The sequence below is a fragment of the Mobula hypostoma genome, chromosome 11 (genome assembly GCF_963921235.1).
Source record: "Mobula hypostoma chromosome 11, sMobHyp1.1, whole genome shotgun sequence".
Classification (NCBI taxonomy): Eukaryota; Metazoa; Chordata; class Chondrichthyes; order Myliobatiformes; family Myliobatidae; genus Mobula; species Mobula hypostoma.
In genome coordinates, this window is record NC_086107.1 from 41,852,727 (window position 1) to 41,875,510 (window position 22,784).

A 22,784-nucleotide genomic window follows, 5' to 3' on the forward strand; every position below is an offset into this window, starting at 1 on the left:
CGTTCCAGGGCGGCCACAGGCGGCCGGCCGCTCCCTGGCAATCGCCTGGTCTGGACTGTCTCTCTTTCTCTCTCTCCGTCCGGGGCGACCTGGGTAACGGATGTCAGTGAATTCTCGCTCTGGTCCGTCGAGGGATACCCCTATCCGTTCCCGGGAGAGCTGGACCTCTTCCTCAATCAGAAATTGTTTGTCTGAGTAAAGTATTAAAACGGTATTATAATATACGCTTAATATATTTGAATCAGTTATATTTATTATCACTGACCTTAGAAAACTTTGCTGTTTTGCGGCACCAGTGTAGTGCAGAGACATTTTTTTAAATTACAAAAATTAATAGTAACCCGAAAAGAAGATCATGGACCCTTCAAAGTTTAAAGTAATTTCATTATCAACGTGCATGTATGTCACCATATACAGTCCTGAGATTCGTTTTTTTTTTCTGGGGGAGTGGGGTGGTCACAGTAAATTCAAGAAACATAATAGAATTAATGAAAGACCACACCCAACCAGATGGACAAGAAACAAACTGTGCAAATACAAAAAAGAAGAAAAATAATAATAAATAAATAAATAAATAAGCAAGCAATAAATATTGAGAACGTGAGGTGAAGTGTCCTTGGAAAGTGAGGCCATAGGTTGTGGTAAAAATTCAGTGAAGGGGCAAGTAAAATGATCCCCTCTAAAGCAGTAGATCTTTTATCTCCTCTGATTCAAGAGCCTGCTGGCTGAAGGATAATAACTGTTCCTGAACCTGCTGGTGTAGGTCCTGAGGCTTCTGTACCTTCTTCCTAATGGTAGCAGTGAGAAGAGAGTATGGCTTAGGAGGTGCTGTTTTACTGCGACAGCTTTCCATGTTAATGTGCTCAATAGCGGGGAGGGCTTTACAAGTGGGCAATATCTATTACTTTTTGTTGGATTTTCTGTTCAAGGATGTTCCACATCAGGCTGTGATGCAACCAGCCAATATACTCTCCATCACACATGTATAGAAATTTGCCAGAGTTTTAGATGTCATGCTGAATCTTCGCAAACTTCTAAGCAAGTAGATGCACTGCCATTGTTCTTACATGCTGAGCCCTGGACAGATCTCCGGAAATGATAACACTTATGAATTTAAAGTTGCTGACCCACTCCAACTTTGATCTCTCCCCCCCCCCACCGATGCTCATGGACCTCCAGTCCTGTCCTCCTGATGTCAATAATTAGCTCCTTGGTCTTGCTTATGTTGAGTGGGAAGTTATTGTTGTGGAACCACTCTGCAAGGTTTTCAATACATCTAAGTGCTGATTCGGCACCATCTTTGTTTCGGCAGTGGTGTCATCAGCGAACTTAAATATGACATCGGAGCTGTGCTTCACCTCACAGTCGTAAGTGTAAAGTGAGTAGAGCAGGGGGCCGAGCACAGAGACTTGTGACGCATCTGTGGTGATGGAGCCAATCCACTCTGACTGGGATCTGCAAGTGAGTAAGTCAAAGATGCAATTGCACAAGGACCTATTGAGGCCAAGGACTTGAAGCTGATTGATTAGTTTTGAGGGGATGATAGCATTAAATGCTGAGCTGTAGTTGATAAAGTGTTTTAGTAATGTTTATAAAATTTTCTGTTTTATATTATTTCCAGAGAAATATAAAAATTATCTTTATATGTCCCTGAATAGCAGAGATAACTCTTTTGTTTGGGTTTCAGTTCCAGCATATTCTTGTCTCCATTCTAACTGCTCTCTTTACCTGTTGAGTAGACACAATGTTAAAGGATTGTGTGGAAGGAACAACTTTGGTCTGTACCCTATCACGGACTTCATAGAAACATAGAAAACCTACAGCACAATACAGGCCCTTTGGCCCACATTGCTGTGCTGAACATGTACTTACTTTAGAAATTACCTAGGGTTACCAATAGCCCTCTATTTTTCTGAGCTCCATGTACCTGTCCAGGAGTCCCTTAAAAAAACCTATTGTATCCACCTCCACCACCGTCGCTGGCAGCCTATTCCAGGCACTCTCTGCATTAAAAACTTACCCCTGACATCTCCTCTGTACCTACTTCCAAGCACCTTAAAACTGTGCCCTCTCGTGTTAGCCATTTCAGCCCTGGGAAAAAGCCTCTGACTATCCACATGTTCAATGCCTCTCATCATCTTATACACCTCTATCAGATCACCACTCATCCTCCGTCACTCTAAGGAGAAAAGCCCAAGTTCACTCAAGCTATTCTCATAAAGCATGCTCCCCGATCCAGGCAACATCCTTGTAAATCTCCTCTGCACCATTTCTATAGTTTCCACATCCTTCCTGAAGGGAGGTGACTAGAACTGAGCACAGTACTCCAAGTGGGGTCTGACTAGGGTCCTGTATAGCTGTAACATTACCTCTCAGCCCTTAAACTCAATCCCATGGTTGATGAAGGTCAATGCACTGTATGCCTTCTTAACCACAGAGTCAACCTGCACAGCTGCTTTGAGCGTCCTATGGACTCGGACCCCAAGATCCCTTTGATCCTCCACCTGCCAAGAGTCTTACCATTAATACTATATTCTGCCATCATATTTGACCTACCAAAATGAACCAGCTCACACTTATCTGGGTTGAACTCCATCTGCCACTTCTCAGCCCAGTTTTGCATCCTTTCGATGTCCCACTGTAACTTCTGATGGCCCTCCACACTATTGACAACACCCCAAACCTTTGTGTCATCAGCAAATTTACTAACCCATCACTCCAATTCCTCATCCAGGTCATTTATAAAAATCATGAAAAGTAGGGGTCCCAGAAAAGTTCAATTCCTGCATTCCTTTCTGCAACTGAAAATAAATGCTTCGTTTTTCAATTTTCTAATTCTGATAAAAGGTCATGGACCTGAACTTCTAGCTCTTTCACCACTTTTCTCCCCTCTCAGATTCCATCATTTTCAATACTTCGGAGCCTCCAACAGTCACCTCACAGCTTCTGTCTTTATCTTCAACCCTCCCTCCTCCAGATATTTATCACCCTGCTCACCTGGATCCACTTGCTAGCTCCTGCTCCACCCCTTCATTGAGAACAAATAGAACAGAGAACAATAGAGTTAAAAAGCAGAATCAGTGGAGTTGGTTTTTAGTATTAGAGGCATAGAATTTTCCAAATGGTTAGACAAGAGCCCTGGTTGCATTTTATTTCTCTGGCAGTATTTATGAGCATTGCCAGGGTCCCTGCAATGCAAGATGTCATTGACAATGCACAGCTCACTTCATGCATGTGATATGCATTGCAACAAAAAAAATGTTTTCTCAATGGCTGCACTGGGTGACTGTGCATAGTGCAATGTGGAGATCACTGTCAATTAATCCTAGAGTAGTCATGTTGTTTTCATTCTGTCAAAATCCATTGCATCATTAGAATAAATGTCACCTTGTGGGCTAATTGAAAGGCAGTGGGAATAAAAGACTTTTTTTCAACAGACTAGGAGCCACAGAGAGGACATACAGCACAAACCACTACAGTTGTATCTTTATGGCACCATTCAATTGATTCAAATACACATGGAAGCATTGCAAAATCCCTCATCTTGGTCAGCATGTGTAAATTCGGTGGTTTTCTATTATTTTCATGTAGTACTCTTCCTAATGCAACAGCATTTTTGGCATCAGTCCTGTTGTAGACTATATGTCCTGAGGTTTCCATAAGTAGACATCTGAATGGTTCAGACTAGAAAGGTCCCAGGTTCAACCTGTGTGTGTGCTGCAGAAATGGATCTTAGCTTTGGTTGACCACAGCTCGCAGAAAAGAGTGGGTAAACAAAATCCGTTGGTGAACTGGAATTGCTTGCTTTTAGAAGGGAAGGTGTACCTGGCCAAGTACAGAAAACTGTGCCAACTAACTGTAATCAGCCTCTCACTGTTTTGCTCTGAAATGCCCACGTGCTTCAAACGGATGGCGATGATACTGGTGCCACAGAAGAGAAGGGTAAGCTGCCTCAGCAGCTCTGCCGTAATGAAGTGATCTGAGAGGTTGGTTATTGCTAGAATTCACCTACTGCAACAACAGGTCTACTACAGACATAATCTCATTGGTTCTTTCATCTGCTTGGAGCACCTAGACAACAGAAAAACATATGTCAGGCTGCTGTTTGTTAAATACAACTTGATATTCTAAACTTGGGCTTCTATACCTCCTTCTGCAACATGGACCCTTTACTTCCTCATCAAGGGACCACAACCAGTATGAATCAGTAATAACATGTTCTTCTTGCTGACAATCAACCCAGATGCACATCAAGGATGCATTCTTAACCCACTGTTTTACTCTGTATATACTTCTAACAGTGTGGATAAACACAGCTCAAACATTAACTGTAAATGCACCAATTACACCACAGTTGTTGGCAAAATCTCAATTGGCAATGAGGTGTACAGGAATGAGATAGTACAGTTGGTTTGAGTGGTGTATCGACAACAACGTTGCCCTCAACATCAGCAAGACCGAGGAATGGATTGTGGCCTTTAGAAAGGGAGAGTCAGGAGAATACTCACTGGTCTTCAATGAAGGGTCAATGGCAGAAAAGGTGAGCAGCTTTAAGATGTTGGGTGTCAACATCTCAGACTTACTCTGGGCCCAGCACAATGGTGCAATCATGAAGAAGGCACATCAGCAGCTCTACTTTGTAGGAGTTTGAGGAGATTTGGTATGTTGCCAAAGATACTTGCAAATTTTTATAGCTATACAGTGGAGAGCACTCTGACATGGTTACGGTGACTCCAAGTAACAGGATCACAAGAGGATGCAAATGGTTTTGGCTCAGTCAGCTCCACATTACTGAGGACATCTTCAATATTTGGCACCTCAAGAAGGTGGCATCCATCATGAAGGACCCTGAGCATCGAGTCATGCCCTCTTCGTGTCACTACCATCAGGAGGGAGGTGAGGAGCCTGAGGGCCCACACTCTATTTAGAGACAGCTTTTCCCCCACCCCCCATAATCAGATTTCTGAATGACCCATGAACACAATTGTTTTTATTTGTACTCTCTATTTTGTAAATTATAATTATTTTATGTCTTTGCACTGTACTACTGCCACAAAACAACAGTGATAACAAAGCTGATTCTGAGCTTAGCAGTGAGCACCCTGTCAATATTCTTTGCCCGGGTTCCTGTGAAAATATTAGTGATGACCAGTGGCCATGAACTATACTGAAGTGGTTGGAAGGAGATTAGCGGTAAAATAGACACAAGTAATTATTGATAAGATTCTTCAAATTTCCAAAACTACGCTTGACTTGGTAAAATACTTGATGTGCATAAGGTTGAAATCCAATAGAAAAGTTGACTTTTGCAGGGACATTTGAAATCACCCATCGGTGAAATACCTTGGAACAATTTCAGCAAGTTAATGCCCCTGATAAAATAACAGCCAGCGGAAGGAAAATCCTGAAACTGGAAAAGGCATTAGTGCATGCATATCTATAAAATGTTTTGTGGATGTTTACAGCAGATAGTAACACCTTTAAAACAAACACAAAAACAGAAATATACTGCAGGTTGTGCAGCATCTGTGGAAAGCATAGAGAAGTTAATGTTTCAGTAACTGGAACACTTCCTTTGGGTGTTCTGGCTGCAAATGCTGCCCAACATGTTGAGTCTTCCCAGTACTTAATGTTTAGATTTGCAGCCTCTTACTTTGTTTTGCAAATAATTTTGAAGAGTATGACATTGGCCAACAGATGGTGTATCACAAATTAGCCACCGATTAACTCAAAACCAGATAGAATTAGAAGGGAAAAAGAAAACAAACACCATTATGCATGGCATGTAAATATTTTACCTGTTTGTCAAGCTTCTGTTGTCGCAGGTTACTACCTTCATCATCCAGTACACTGTGAGGGTAGAAAGTACAAGTAATCAAAATATGTCTACTAGAAATTGACATTACACATTGTGCATCTATTCCAAAAATAAACTTGTAAGACCCTCATTACTGTGCAGCTTATAACAAGCTGCTGTATCAGCCCTACTCTTCTTTCTACATTATCTCTCTGTATTTCTTTTTAGATTTCAACTAGAATTAGGCAGTAAAAAATAGCACAGAGGGTGAACAGCCAGAAGTCGTCGTCCATGTGGGTACCAATGAAATGGGTAGGACGAGTGACGAGGTTCTGCATAGGGAGCTAGGAGCTAAATTAAAGGGCAAGACTGCCAAGATTGTGATCTCAGGATTGCTACCCATGCCACGTGCTAGTGAGTCCAGAACTAGGAAGATTATACAGTTTAATACATGGCTAAGGATCTAAGGATTTAGTGTAGGAGGGAGGGCATATGGTTTTGGATCATTGGTCTCTCTTCCAGGGAAGGTGGGGCCTGTACAGAATGGACGGTTTGCACCTGAACTGGAGGGGGACTAACATTCTAACAGGAAGGTTTGTTAATGCTACATGGTGAGGTTTAAACTAGAGTTGGGGGGGGGGGTGGGGAGGGATGGGAACCAGAGTGTCAGGACAGTTAGTGGAGAGGTTGTGGAGGCAGATATTTGTAAGATCTCAGACAAAGTTAGGAATCAAAAGGTTGAGCATGGTGTGACTAAAGTCCTGAGCTGCAGATATTTCAATGCAAGAGGTATCGGAGGAAAAGCAGATGAGAGTGTTGAAGATGAGATAGCTGGTTTACAAACAAAGGCAGTGTGTAGTGAGGAGAGGCTGTTGATAGGGCAAAAATGCAGTAATCAGGCTGAGTTTCAAAGTAAAAGGTGGACAAGATTGAAAGGGTGAATACAGGACTGAAACTATTTGAAAGCACGCAGTATATGGAATAAGGTAGATGACCTTGTAGCACAGTGGCAGATTGGCATGCGTGATGTTACAGGCATCACTGAATCATGGCTGAAAGTGTATATTTGGGAACTTAATGTCCAAGGATACACATTGTATTGAAGGACAGGCAGGAAGGCTGAGGGGGCAGTGTTGCTTTGTTGATAAAGAATGAAATCAAATCCTTAGAAAGAGGTGACATAGAGTCGGAAGGTGTTGAATCATTGTGGATAGAGCTAAGGAACTGTAAGGGTAAAAATATCCTGATGGGAGTTGTATACAGACCCCCAAACAATAGTAAGGATGTGGCCTATAAATTACAGAGGGAGATAGAAAATGCATGCCAAAAGGGCAATGTTACTGTAGTCATGGGGGATTTAAGTATACAGGTAGATTGAGAAAATCAGGTTGGTGCTGAATTCCAGGAGGGGGGAATTTCTAGAGTGCCTACGAGCTGGCTTTTTAGAGCAGTTCATGGTTGAACCCACTAGGGGATCTGATATTCTGAACTGGATGTTGTGCAATGAACCAGAATGGATTAGAAAGCTTAAGGTAAAAGAACCCAGAGAGGTAAGTGATCACAATACAATCGAATTCATCCTAAAATTTGATAAGGAGAAGTTAAAGTCAGATGTATCAGTATTACAGTGGAGTAAAGGGAATTATAGAGGCATGTAAGAAGAGTTGGCCAGATTTGATTGGAAAAGAACACTTGCTGGGATAATGGCAAAGCAGCAATGGCTGGAATTTCTGGAAACAATTTGGAAGACACAAGATATATACATTCCAAAGAGGAAGAAGTATTTTAAAGGCAAGATGACACAACCATGGCTAACAAGAGAAGTCAAAGCCAACATAAAAGTCAAAGAGAGGGCATATAATAGAGCAAAAATTAGTGGGACATTAACGAATTAGGAAGCTTTTAAGAACCAAAGGAAGGCAACTAAAAATGTCATTAAGAAGGTTAAGATGGAATACGAAAGTAAGCTAGCCAATAATGTTAGAGGATACTAAAAGTTTCTTCAGATACATAAAGTGTAAAAGAGGGGTGAGAGTGAATATTAGACCACGGGAAAATGGTGCTGGAGAAGTAGTAGTGGGGGACAAGGAAATGGTGGACAATCTGAATATGTATTTTCCATCATTATTCACTGTGGAAGACACCAGCAGTATAATGCAAGTCCCAGGTGTCAGGGGTCACGAAGTGTGTGAAGATACCATTACTAGAGAGAAGGTTCTTGGGAAACTGAAACATCTGAAAGTAGGCAAGTCACCTGGATCAGATGGTGTACCCCAGGGTTCTGAAAGAGGTGACTGAAGAGATTGTGGAGGCATTAGTAATGATCTTTGAAGAATCACTGGATTGTGGAATGGTTCTGAAAGACTGAATAACTGCAAATGTCACTCCACTCTTCAAGAAGGGAGAGAGGCAGAAGAAAGGAAACTATCGGCCAGTTAGTCTGACCTCAGTGGTTGGGAAGATGTTGGAGCTGGTTACTTAGGATGTGGTCTCGGGGTACTTGGAGGCAGATGATAAAATAGGCTATAGTCAGCATGGTTTCTTCAAGGGAAAATCTTGTCTGATAAACCTGTTGAAGCTCTTTGAAGAAATAACAAGCAGAATAGACAAAAGAGAATCCATTGATGTTGTGTACTTGGATTTTCAGAAGGCCTTTGACAAGGTGCCACACATGAAGCTGCTTAACAAGCCACAAGCCCAAGGTATTACAGAGAAGTTTATACCTGGAGGATTGTAGGCAGTTTTGGGCCCCTTATCTTAGAAATGATGTGCTAAAACTAAAGAGGGTTCAAAGGACATTCACAAAAATGATTCCAGAATTGAATGGTTAGTCATATGAAGAGTGTTTGATGTCTCTGGCCTGTACTCAATCGAATTCAGAAGAATGAGGGGTGACCTAATTGAAACCTATCAAGTGGTGAAAGGCCTTGATAGCATGAATGTAGAGAGGACATTTCCTATGGTAGGAGAGTCCAAAACCAGAGGACACAGCCTCAGATTTGAGGATGTCCTTTTAAAATGGAGATGAGGAGGAATTTCTTTAGCCATAGAGTGGTAATTCTGTGGAATTCTTTGCCACAGGCAGTTGTGGAGACCAAATCTATGAATATTTAAGAAAGGGGATGACAGATTCCTGATTGGTCTGGGCATGAAGGGATATGGGGAGATGGCAGACAACTGAGGCTGAGAGAAAAATTCAATCAGCCATGATGAAATGATGTGCCAAATGGTCTAATTCTGCTCCTATATCTTATGACAGTCCTGGGTATGACTCTCAACTGCAACTGGTGATGAGGCTCTGATTGGGGACTTTCAGAGCTTTGGGGAAAGTAGAGTTACCTTTTAGTCATTCATTGCACCTAAGGCTGCTCTGACCCGGAACAGTAGCACCTGCAAGGGTTCCTGCTCAGGATCCGAGTGAAGGCCAATGGCAGATCCGGCAGGTTCAGTAACTGAACTTATAATGGAGAAGGCGGATGAGCTAGGACCTCAAATGTCAACGGCTATAGTACAGGTGGATGAACATTTGGGAAGAGAAATGGCAATTTCTTTAATTTGCCCAATAGTAGGCAATAGCAAACCACCGTTGCTAGATACTAGGTTTCCTAGAATCTATTTGCTAAGAAAACCATGGTAAAACTCACAAAATATATCACACAACAACAGCGTCAAGAGGATCTTCAAGACAATTCTGAAGATGCTTCGCTTAGTAGGGTTGATTCTGGTCAGCAGGGGATCCCCAACCGTCATCAAGCTACTGCTCATAAGATTCAAATAACAGAAAAGAAAATTATTGCCACTTGGAATGCAAGAATCCTATATCAAGCAGGAAGATTGGACAATATGATAAATGAAATGGAAAGACTAAAGATTAACATCATGGGAATTAGCGAAGTTCGTGGGATAGGTGCTGGAACATGTCAGAATAGAAATAAAACACTAATTTATTCTTGTGGAACATCCCATACTAATGGAGTAGGAATTCTTATGGATGAAAACATGGCAAAAAGTGCTTTAGGACATTGGGCAATATCAGAAAGAGTGCTCCTTGTTAGATTCAGAGGACAACCATCTGATTTAGCAATTATACAGGTATATGCACCAACAACAAATGGAACAAATGGAACAAATGAGGATATAGATAAATTCTATGAAGAGCTTGAACAAGCAAAGAATGGATGCAAATCTCAAGATATTGATATTGTCATGGGAGATCTAAATGCTAAAGTAGGACAAGGTACTGATGGAAATACCATAGGAAAATTTGGACTAGGGGAAAGAAATGTAAGAGGTGAGAAATGGGTAGAATGGTGCAAGATGAATAATCAGGTCATTATGAATACCTACTTTAAAACTCATCCAAGATGCTTGAGGACCTGGAACAGTCCAGGTAATAACATTAGAAATCAAATTGACTTTATTACTATAAACCAAAGATTTAGAAACTCAGTGACTCAATGCAAAACATATCCAGGTACAGACTGTAATAGCAACCATAACCCAGTAGTATGTCATGTAAAAGTAAAACTTAAAAAACTAAAGAAGCAAAAACCTGAACAATCCCTTGACTACTTGCAATTAATCAAAGAAGAAAACTTAAGACAAAAATTTACAATTGAAGTAAGGAATAGATTTCAAAGTCTAGAAATAGAATCTGTTGAAGATGATAGCAATCGTGTAGAAATGAAATTTAACTCTCTAAAGGATGCCTTGGTAGAATCAGCAAAGTCACTGATTACTAAAAAAGAAAAAAGCACAAAGAATAAATGGATGACAGATGAAATCAAAAATCTAATGGAAGAAAGGAGACTGAAGAAAGCAAATCCTATAGAATGTAAGTCCTCAGATAAAAAAGTTAAAAGCTTATGTCAAAAAGCCAAAGAACAATGGTTAAACCAGGAATGTGAGCAAATAGAAAGAATCCCTATTACTGATCCAAAAAGGTTACATTGACAAATCAAGAATATCACTGGTAAAAAGCTCCTCTGTTCTTCAGGTGGATGTTTGAAAGCAAAGGACGGTACCATTATCATGGAAAAAGATGAGATTATGAACAGATGGACTGAGTATACTTAGGAATTGTTTGAAGATGATCAAGGCGAAAAACCAGAAATTAAGAAAAACATTGAAGGTCCAAGTATTTTAAAATCTGAAGTTCGTAGTGCAATAAATAAGATGAAGAAAGGAAAGGCAGCAGGCCCTGATGAATTAGTATTAGAACAAATTATCGCCCTTGAAGATTATGGAATTGAAAAACTGATTTAATCAATGACATCTATGAGACTGGAATAATACCAGAAGAGATGAAGAAATCAGTATTTATCACTCTTCCTAAGAAACCTGGAGCAATAGAATGTGAATTACATAGGACCATAAGTTTAATGAGTCATATCACCAAGATACTTCTAAGAATTTTGATGACAAGCGCTAAAAGTAAGATACAACCTGAAGTAGGTAAAGAACAATGTGGTTTTGTGAAAGACAAAAGTACAAGAAACACAATATTGATTTTAAGGATACTATCAGAACGAGCTATTCAAGTGCAAAAAGATTTGTTTGTTTTATTGACTACACAAAAACATTTGATAAAGTGAAGCACAATAAGTCATTTAAAATACTACAGAAAACTCTAAATCTAGATTTGAAAGACCTCCGCCTAATCAGAAATCTGTACTGGGAACAAACTGCCGCTGTAAGAATAGATGGAGAAGTGAGCAATTAACGAAAATCAAGAGAGGCGTTAGACAAGGGTGTGTTTTCTCCCCCGATTTATTTAATGTGTATAGTGAAACAATATTACAAAAAATAAGATTCATCTTAGGAATCAAAGTTGGCAGTGAAAACATCAATAATTTCAGATATGCAGATAACACTGTGCTAATTGCAAGTACGGAGGAAGAACTACAAAACTTAATTGATATAATTATTGAAGAAAGTGCAAAAATGGGTCTATCAGTTGCAAAAAGACAGAATGTATGGTGATATCCAAAAAGGAGGAGAATCCTATCCGCAGGCTGAGAATAAATGGGGAAGACATAAAACAAGTACAGAACCTTTGCTACTTAGGAAGCTGGGTAAGATCAGATGGCAGGTGCAACATGGACATCAAAAGAAGAATAGGGATGGCAAAAGACACCTTTACGAGAATGAAGGGTATACTGACCAATACTAAACTAGGCATGACAACCGTCTCAGAGAACTGAAATGTTACGTTTATCTATTTATGTTATATGGCTCAGAATGTTGGACAATATCTAGTAACATGAGAAAACGAAGTGAAGCAGCAGAGATATAGTTTTTGAGGAGGATGAAAAGAATATCATGGATGAAACAAATATCTAACAAGGATGTCATGAACAGAGCAAACACAAAAAGAGAAATAATGTATGAGATCCTGAAAAGGCAACATAACTTCATTGGGCATGTGATTAGGAAAGAGGAGTTAGAATGCACGGTAATTATGGGAAAGATTGAAGGGAAGAAAGCAAGAGGAAGACAAAGACAAATGATGATGGAGACAGCAGCCAGAGAACTGGAAATGAATACCAATGAATTGATCCACTTGACCTGAAACAGGAGTGTGTGGGCCATGGCAGTCAAAGCTCAAACTGGGCACGGCACCTGATAATGATGATGATGATATCTTATGACCTTATGGTCTTATGGAAATGAGCCGTTTTGGACAACATCATCCATGCAGACCCTTATGGCTTTCTACACACATTCTATTTTTTTCTTAATAGGTCCATATCCCTTCATGTCTTTCTTATCTACTGCATTTTATTAATATGGTTATAAGCAGATAGACTGGTGTCATTTCCTTCTAATTTGCTTTCCAGATAGGTCGCTGGAAAAGAATGCGAATGATTGTTTGTGATGAACTCAAGTGCTTTATTCCACTGCTGAAGGACGTGTTTGAAGGTTAAGAAGTTAAATTAAAGGGCAGAGCTCTTGACAAAGAACTTTGTATTCTCACTAGCAACAGGAAAGGTCGCAAAGAGCCGGAGAGTAGCAATATTGTTCTTTTTTTCAAGGGAAAAAAAATCGATCATCCAGGAAACTATGCATTGATGAGCCTCACATCAGTGGTATGTAAAATATTGGAGAGGATTTGTGGAGCATTTGGAAAAACATGGCCTGATTATGAACACTCAGCATTGGCATTGTGCTGGGCAGGCCATGTCTTACAATCTTGATTGAGCTGTTTGTGGGTGTGACAAAGGTAAGTGATAAGGGTAGGACAGTGAATGTTGGTTACATGGATTTTAGTAAAGAATTTGGCAAGATCCCTCATGGTAGGCCAAACCTTGGTGATTTGGTAGTAGATTCCAAATTGGCTTGTCTATGGAAGAAAAAGGGTAGTAGTGGAAGCACTACCTGAAGACATTGAAGAGGTTGTTAAACTTATGGACATGCAGGGAATGGAGGTATATGGATCATGCACAGGCAGAAGATAATTAGTTTAGTTCAGTTCAGAATCATGTTTGACACAGATATTGTGGGCTAAAGGGCCTGTTTCTATTCTGTAAAGTTCAATGTTCTAGATTCTTCCTCGACTCCAGACCAACCTCAAGCAACTCAGCATTGAATCACAGGAGACATTAATGACAAATTGCATGCAGTATTAATGAACAAACTTCTTTAGGGTAAACAACTGTCCTGTTAAGAAAGTAGTTGTCCAATGTTACAGCATTTTCTGTATTTATTTCAGGTTTCAAGCATCTGTTTTTGGAGCTTTCTAGGTCAAAAGATAGTATTTGTCTATGTCAATACGCTAAAGGGAGTTACAATCATTTTCAATAAGAACACCATTTCAGCTCAATTTAAATAGAAAATAATTGACTATGTCAAGTCTATTTTATTTATTATCTTTATCCATGATCAGCACATTCTAACATGAAAAACAGTGAGCACTCTTCTCAACTACCAATCAAGCCAATTATCTATACGAGGAAAAAATGATATCTCATGGTATATTGAAATTTCTGTTCATTCCTATGTTGCATTCCCATGCTGAATGAGGCTGCTTCTATATTAAAGCATTCATTGACAATGCTCTAATTTCAGCGGATGGATTTTCCAATGGGAAAGCTCAGGAGTAAACGCCTTCTTATCAGAATAGTTTTAATGCTCTCCTATTCCGTGCATTGTCTGAATTTATGGTAATTAAACCTTCATTCTTGTAATGAAAATAAGCCATTAAGGCAAACTTAGTAAGAGATGTTAGGCTCTGCACATAGAATGAATGTTAGGTTGGAGCAGTTACTTGCTTTCTATTGTATAAGTCAATTTCATAAGCTCATAACTTCATAAGGTGTTCCGACAACAATTTTCAGTGGAAGAGCTTCTACATATGAAAAAAAAGGTTCGTGATACAGTTTCTTCTAAAATTGAAAAGGGAATCTGTTCATAGAATCATAGTCATAGAACACGAGAGCAGAGAAACAGGCTCCTGAGCCCCTCTAATCTGTCCTGAACCATTATCTGCCTAGTTACATCAACATGCACACAGACCATAGGCCCCCCACATCCCTCTCATCCAACTGTTGAAATCGAACCCGCCTCCACCACTTCCACTAGCAGTTCGTTCCGCGCTCTCACCACCTTCTGAGTGAAGAAGCTCCCCCTCGTGTTCCATTCAAACATTTCACCTTCTACCCTGAACCCATGACCTCTGGTTCTAGTCTCACATAACCTCAGTGGCAAAAAGCCTGCATGCATTTATCCTATCTATACCCCTCATAATTTTGTATACCTCTATCAAATCTCCCGTCGATCTTCTATGTTCTAGGGAATATTCAACCTTTCCCTATAACTCAGGTCCTTAAATCCCGGCAACATACTTGTAAGTTATTGCTGTACTCTTTCAATCTTATTTCCACCCTTCCTGTAGATAGTTGACCAAAACTGGGCACAATACTCCAAATTAGGCCTCACCAACACCTTACACAACTTAAACATAACATCCCATCTCCGGTACTGAGTACTGAGATTTATGAAGACCAATGTGTCAAAAGCTTTCTTTATGACCCGAGATACCTGTGACACCACTTTCAAAGAATAATGGATCTGTGTTCCAAGATCCTCCTGTTCTACTGCACTGCTCAGTGCCCTGCCCTATTTCAGTAGCTGGTCTAGATCCCACTGTAAGCTTTGCTAGTCTTCTTCACTACCCACGACACCACCAATCTTGGTGTCATCTGCAAATTTGCTGATCTAATTTACCATGTTATAATCCAATTCTTTGATATAGATGACAAACAACAATAGGCCCAGCACCGACCCCTGTGGCACACCACTAGTCACAGGCCTCCAGTCAGAGAGGCAACCATCTACAACCACTCTCTGATTTCTTCCACGAAACTAATGTCTAACCCTGTTTGGTGTCTCATCTTGAATGCCAAGTAACTGAACCTTTTTGGCCTACATTCGATGTGAGACCTTGTCAAAGGTTCTGCTAAAGTCCACATAGACAATTTCCTAGCTTATTCTTGGAGGCTTCCTTAAACAACGATACAACCTTAGCTATCCTCCAATACTCTAGCACCTCACTTGTGGTGAAAGATTGTTTAAATATTTCCACTAGGGCTCTTCAATTTCTGCACTTACCTCCCACAGGGTCTGAGAGAATACATTGTCAGGATCTGGGGATTTATCCACCCTAATTTGCCTCACGACAGTGAGCACCTCCTCCTCTGTAATCTGTAAATGGTCCATGAACTCACTGCTGCTTTGCCTCACATCTATAGACTGTGTCCACCTCCTGAGTAAATACAGATGCAAAAAATCCATTTATGTCCTTCCCATCTCATTTGGCTCTTATCACTCTGATCTTCCAGAAGATGAGTTCTGTCTCTTGACATCCTTTTGCTCTTAATGTATCTGTAGAAACCCTTATGATTCTCCTTCACCTTGTCTCCTCGAGCGACCTAATGTCTCCTGATTTCCTACTTAAGTGTTCGCTTACATTTCTTATACTCCTTAAGTACCTCATTTGCTCCTGCCTGCAAATACCTCCTATGCACCTCATTCTCTTTCTTAACCAGGGCTTTATTATCTTTTGGAAACCAAGGTTCCCTAAACCTGTTATTCTTGCCTTTTATTCTGACAGGAACATACAAACTCTGTATTCCTACTTACCAAATACACCTTTGCCAGAACACAACCTGTCCCAATCCACACTTGCCAGAGCCTTTCTGATACCATCAAAATTATACTTTCTCTAATTTTGAACCTCAACCCGAGGATCAGACTTATCCAGAATTATCTTGAAACTAATGGCATTATGATCACTAGTGCACCTCTACAAAAACTTCTGTCAACTGTCCTGTCTCATTCCCTAATAGGAGATCTAGTATTACACTCTCTCGAGGTGGGACTGCATTGTACTGACTTAGGAAACTTTCCTGAACACATTTGACAATCTTTTTTCTATCCACCCCTTTTACAGTTTGGGAGTTCCAGATACAGGAACAGCTTCTTCCCCTCTGCCATCCGATTCCTAAATAGACATTGAACCCTTGGACACTACCTCACTTTTTTAATATACAGTATTTCTGTTTTTTGCACTTTTTAAATCTATTTAATATACATATACTGTAATTAATTAAATTATTTTTTTTCTCTTCTATATTATGTATTGCATTGAACTGCTGCTGCTAAGTTAACAAATTTCACGTCACATGCCAGTGATAATAAACCTGATTCTGATTCTGATAATATGTTGAAAGTTAAAATCACCAGTAATCACAACCTTATGTTTCTTGCAACAGTCTGCAGTCTCTCTAAAAAGAAATGCTCCTCTAAATCCCATGGATGGTTGGGTGGTCTGTAATATAATCGGATTTACATGGTCTTACTTTTCTTATTTAAGCAATAGACACAAAATGCTGGAGGAACTCAGTAGTGTTCCTGCTGAGTTCCTCCAGCATTTTGTGTGGGTTGCTTGGATTTCCAGCATCTGCAGATTTTCTCTTGTTCGTGATTGGAATACCTTTCTTATTTTTCAGTTGTATTCATAAAGTCTCACCAGACAAACTCTCTAGTGTGTCCTGATTTTTCCCTGACTAGTAATGCAACCCTCTCCCTTTAATCCTTCCCATTCTATAATGTCTAAAACAATGGAACTCCAGAATATTGAGCTGCAAGTACTATCACTCCTGTAACCAAGCCCCACTAATGGCTACAATGTCATAATTCCATGTATTGATCCATGCCCTAAGCTCATTCAGCTTTCCTACAGTACTTCTTGCATTAAAATCTAGACCACTCAGAACGTTAGTCCCACCATGTTCAAACTTTCAATTCTTGACTTTCTATGTCGGCTTAACAACAGCTAGCTTCCTCCACAACCACTCCACATCTGTTTGGGCACTCTGGTTCCTATCCCTCTGCAAATCTAGTTTAAACATCCCCATGGAGCACTAGCACACCTTCCTGCTCAGATAGTAGACTCCCTCCAGTTCAGGTGCAAACCATCTCTTCTATACAGGTCCCACCTTCCCTAGAAGAGAGTTCAATGATCCAAAAATCTGAAGCCCTCCATTCTGCATCAATTCCTTAGCCAGGTGTTACACTTTATGATCTTCCTATTTCTGGCCTCACTAGCACATAGCACAGGTACTAATCCTGAGATCACAATCCTGGAGATCCTGTCCTTTATCTTAGTACCTAACTTCCTGAACTCACTTTGCAGGACCTCGTCATCCGTCCCACCCATGTCATTGCTACCGACATGGATAACGACCTCTGGCTGCTCATCCTCCCACTTAACTAGATCCGAGATGTCACTGACCCTAGCACCTAGGAGGCAACAAACCATACAGAAATCTTATTCTCATGCATAGAACTTCCTTTCTGTTCCCCTAACCAATGAATCCCCTATCACTATGGCTCACCTCTTCTTCCCCATTTCCTTCCGAACCACAGAGCTAGACTCAGTGCCAGAAACCTAACCTCTGTGACTTTCCTCTGCTAGATCATTCCTCCCAACAGCTGTTGAGGAGAATGGCCACGGGGTACTCTGCACTGGCTGTCTATCCCCTTTCCCCCTCCTGATGGTCACCTAGTTACCTGTGTCCTGTACCTTGGATGTAATTACCGCCCTTTATATCCTGTCTATCAACTCAAGAGCCTCCTGAGTGATCCAGAGTTCATCCAGTTCCAGCTCCAACTCCTTAACACAGTCTGTTAGAAGCTGCAGCTGGGTGCAGTTCTTGCAGGTGTAACATGTCAGGGACACTGGAGGTTTCTCTGCCTTTCCACATCCAGCAAGAGGAGCATTTCCAGAACCTTGTCTGACATCCCCACTGCTATAAACATGCAATAACAAACAAAGAAATAATAAATAATGAAAAAAAATCTACCTACAGCCTAGCTTCCCCTCACCAAAGCCTCAACTCTCCACTCCTACACTGGCCCCCTCATACAATGGCTGCTTAAATTAACTTTTTTTTTTACTTTGTCCTTTCCAAAAGCCTAATTATGCACAATCCAATGTCTCCTTGGGACTGTGGTTTGCAAAATATGCTGACTAACCCATTCACTTCTTTGAAACTCTCTTTCCTCCAAGCAATCAGTGTCTTCTCAGAAGTGTGACATGCAAAAAGTGCCAACTGCCCTCCCCTCCCTCCAAGCAATCTGGTGTCTCCTCAAAGGAAGAATGAAATGAATGCAAGGGAAAATTGAAATGAAGAAGAGATTATCTCCAAAGGGGTCTCAACAATTTAGGATGGCAGTTAAAATTTACCAGGACGATTAAAAGAACCTGCCAAAATGAAGAGCATCATGAGGGTCAGAGTCAGCCAGTGTTCATATTGTTGCATTGTCCATCATGGACTGCACCCACATATTGTCAAAAGCAGTTACAATTCTTATAGAGATTTGTCACTTTGATCTGCCATTGCACCAGATGCCATTATGCTGGGATTCCCCAGTAGAGCACTCAGGTACGATCTCAGGTCAATCCTGGTTCAGGACTAGAGAACATTGTAGTGGTGATTCTGATGTATAAGAGGAAGATTTTAAGCTTTTAAAAATTCTATCATTTCACAGGTTTCTTAATTAACTTTACATTGTATTTTAATCAAGAGGATGTTATGCCCTCATACAACAATAGTACTGCAGTGATTAGCAGGTTTTAGTAGTGAACAGTCTTCAAAAAGTAGCACATTAAAATCAATGTGGGGAAGTCAGTTAAATTAGGATCAATGTCCCATTGGAGATGTTTTTCATTATGTATACATTGTGAATGATGGACTCCTTGTTCTAATGCAGGTCAGCAATGGTTGGAGGTCATGACATTTTCTCACTTGCTGTCTATCAAGGATTGATGACTTTATTCGTCTGTATTCAATAGGATAGAAAAATTAAAACAGTATTGTGAGAGTCACAACTAGAGATGCCTGGTCCAGTTCAACAACATATGTGATATCCTAGAAAGAGCCCTTGCAACCTTTACTTCATGAGATGCCATTTCTGTACATGGTGATGTAAATAAGCATTAACGTTTTTAATCTGAGAATTAATGGCCTTGGTTTTTATTTTGCTTCTTTTTGCAGTTGGGAAACAATTAAAACGGAATGGGACTGTATGCACTTCATGGTCACTCTGTACTGACTGACTAAAATTTCCAACAGCTAGTGGTAAGGATTCCCATCCAACATTGTCAGAGTTGTCTTTAAATCTGCAGGTTGGGCTCCAGTGTTGTCATTAAGTCATGATCTGCTGTCAAAGTAAGTGGGGAGCAGTGTGGCAACTCTGCAAGGCTACATTTGCTGAAAGCTACATCAAGAGCTTAAAAAGTTCAGAAAGACATTTTTCTTTCCATTTGGCCAAGAGAAGTTGGGGTGCTCAGAGCCTCAGTAGGAAACCAAAGAACTTCTCTCACCTGGCATTGATATCCCTTCCCCATCCCACAGACTCCAAATTCAAAGTACATTTATTATCAACGTATGTATACATTATACAACCTTGATATTTGTCTCCAAGCAGGCAGCCACGAAACAAAGAAACCCAAAGGAACCCATTTAAAAAAAAGACCGTTGAACACCCAATGAGCAGAGGGGAAAAAACGAACCATACATTCAATAACCACAAGCAAATAGCATTCTGAACTGAAGTCCACAAAGAGAGTCTGAGACCCATAGTTCAACGCAGAGCCGAGTAAATATTGCAGAGCAGTGAGCTGAACTAGCCCGCCCCTAGCACCCTGACCTTTTCAATCTGGCCTGGAGCCTAAAACTGCTGCTTTCCTTCTCCAGTAGCTCTGCCACTACTGTTAACTGCTGGCCCTGACATCAATCAGCTTTCCTCCATTTCCCTTTTGTCTGTTTCCCCGTGGCTTCCTTTAGTATACAGCATTACTCACTATGTTTCCTATTTTGAAAAGGCTGAATCCATCAAAAACTTTTAACGTTTGGTTCACCTCATGTCAAAGCAGTCATATCATACTCGTTCCTTATTACATGCATTTTAGTTGTCAAGTTCTCACAACAGAGGTCATCTATAACTCACTGTTGAATGGAAATGAACTTATGATTACATTTAAGAATACATCTATCCATATTTTAAAGGGATATAACTACGATTTATTATTAGCAAATATGTTTCTGTGTCTCCACTGTATTGCAAGTGGAATGCTACACAATCATACAGTGCAATTTATTGCTACACTGCATTCCAGGTCTGTCAGAGCTACTGACATGGATAACAAATTAATTTACAATTTTCCTGCTACAATGCAATGACTAATCCTCACTATTTGAAATATTCTGCCTAGTAAGTGTGTTTCTCTGAAGTGTCACATGGCTGAAAGCATTTTGATGCAAGTTCCTTATTATGTTGTTTGCCATTTAGAGTTTTAATTGCAAAAGGAAATTACTTTTAAATTATAGTCATAAAATGCACAATATTTTATTTACTTTCTAGATTTAACGGCTGATGGGCTGAAATAAGAAGGAAGTTATTGACTTATCATTAGCTGTTCTGTAAGCTGTAATGACAATCAATGCTAAAATGATTAAGGTATCCTCTGCTGGGTATTTGTATTTTGTTAATTTGTTGACAATTTTATACTGAAAATCTGACTTCATTGATATTAATAGACAGCTCAAGGGCAAAGAATTACAAACACAGTCCTTGTGCAAAACATACAATTATATTTATACTCATTCAGGATGGTAACATGGATCTAACTTTTAATCCCTCTTGGCTATTCTCCCATTTAATGAGATGATGGGTAATCAAATCATTAGCTCCATCTACTGCTGGGATTTTGTCACCCTTGGTGCTGTTGCCTTTCACAAACTGATCCACTTTAGTTTTGAACCTTTAATTCAACTAAGCTTCAGCAGCGTTTAGTTTGGGGGGTGGATATTGGCAGGAGTTCCAGATTACAGTTATTGCTTAAGTTTTCCTTTTCTTCAATCTCTCAAGTTGAGTATGATGTTTTCCTAAGGGGTTCTCTGTTGGTGAATCCGGCATACTAGAGTGGATTCCCTTAGTGGAGAACACCTGCTTGTGACATTGTTTAACATGGGGAGGCTGATGCATGGGCAGCCACTACGTGGTCCTTGACAGATCAGGTCAGCGTCCAGTGGTAAAGCGTGCAAGACAACGGGGGACCTTTCACTGCTGCAGCCTTCTTCCACCTTCACTGCTGTTGTGATCTGCCATTATCTTCTGTCAGCTCCACTGTTGAGGTCTTGGTTGGATCGGTCTTTGTCTGGAACCTACCCCCTGATCTAGCCACCATGGATGACCCTATCAGGAGGATGGCATTGGTCTTGGGATGTCAGGAACTGACGAACCTCTCCACAACGACAAGGTGACTTACCTTGCATAAGTAAATAAGAGACATATGACATCGTGCCTGAATTAACTGCCATAAAGCACATTGCTCAATAGTATCGCTCTCTATTAAGTGTCCCTTGCTAGTTGGAGCACATCTTGAGTATTTTAAGTTGAGTGGTTCCCTAAATGGCACTTTAGTATGGAACTCAATGAGTTGTATTCCTTTTAAAAACGCAAACAACAGGAATTCTGCAGATGCTGGAAATTCAAGCAACACACATAAAAGTTGCTGGTGAACGCAGCAGGCCAGGCAGCATCTCTAGGAAGAGGTGCAGTCGACGTTTCAGGCCGAGACCCTTCGTCAGGACTAACTGAAGGAAGAGTGAGTAAGGGATTTAAATCCTTTAGGGATTTAAGAGCGAGTAAATCCCTTACTCACTCTTCCTTCAGTTAGTCCTGACGAAGGGTCTCGGCCTGAAACGTCGACTGCACCTCTTCCTAGAGATGCTGCGTTCACCAGCAACTTTGATCTGTGTTGGTTGAGTTGTATTCCTTGATTGCTGTGACTACTAGATGTCTATTCATTGGTAATTTAAACATTAAATGGATAAATTAAATACAACACAATTCAGATTCATCACCTTACATGAGGTAATCATTTTTGCAATGGAATAATACGCATCAAGATGCTGGGGGGACTCAGTAACTCAGTAAAGGGAAATGGATAATCAATGTTGACTCTCCATTTGCCTCCACAGATACTACTTGACCTGCTGAATTCCTCCAGCATCTTGTCTGTTGCTCCAGATTCCAGTATCTGCAGCCTCTTGCATCTCCATTTAACAGGACGGTCCTTCACCTCAGTTGTAAAGTGGGTGTTCAGACTTTTCCTTATGAATTTTTGATTCTCAACATGTGTTTTATTTTAAAATAAAACACACTTGATTTTTATCAAATGACAATGTTCCTGAAGCAAAGCTTACAAACCACAAAAGTCACCCTCTCCCCGTATCCTCATTTACTCCCTGCAGTGTTTCTACCACCTTCTGTTTTATTACTCCCAAATACAGCACAAATCAGGCTAGATTTCCCTGTTAAACAACTATAGCACAAGGCAAACAATTCACCCCCTAACCAAATACAGTAGAAATCAAAATATTTGTCCCTTAATCAAATACAGCTAAAAGGAGACTAA

General features: G+C 40.4%; 1 protein-coding gene and 1 long non-coding RNA gene across 5 annotated transcripts in view; one reads left to right on the top strand and one right to left on the bottom strand.

The window, feature by feature from the left end:
• tub (TUB bipartite transcription factor) overlaps nucleotides 1-22,784 on the bottom strand; it is a 361,133-nt gene that overhangs the window by 77,432 nt on the left and 260,917 nt on the right. For all 4 annotated transcript variants that reach the window (XM_063061893.1, XM_063061894.1, XM_063061892.1 and 1 more), the window contains exon 2: nucleotides 5,799-5,850. In XM_063061893.1, the coding sequence (XP_062917963.1) occupies nucleotides 5,799-5,850 (52 nt within the window). The remainder of the gene's footprint in view (nucleotides 1-5,798; nucleotides 5,851-22,784) is intronic.
• Nucleotides 84-20,812, top strand: LOC134353678 (uncharacterized). Its single transcript, XR_010019652.1, has 4 exons — nucleotides 84-211; nucleotides 1,313-1,461; nucleotides 19,357-19,440; nucleotides 20,726-20,812. It is a non-coding gene; the product is annotated as an uncharacterized LOC134353678 (long non-coding RNA).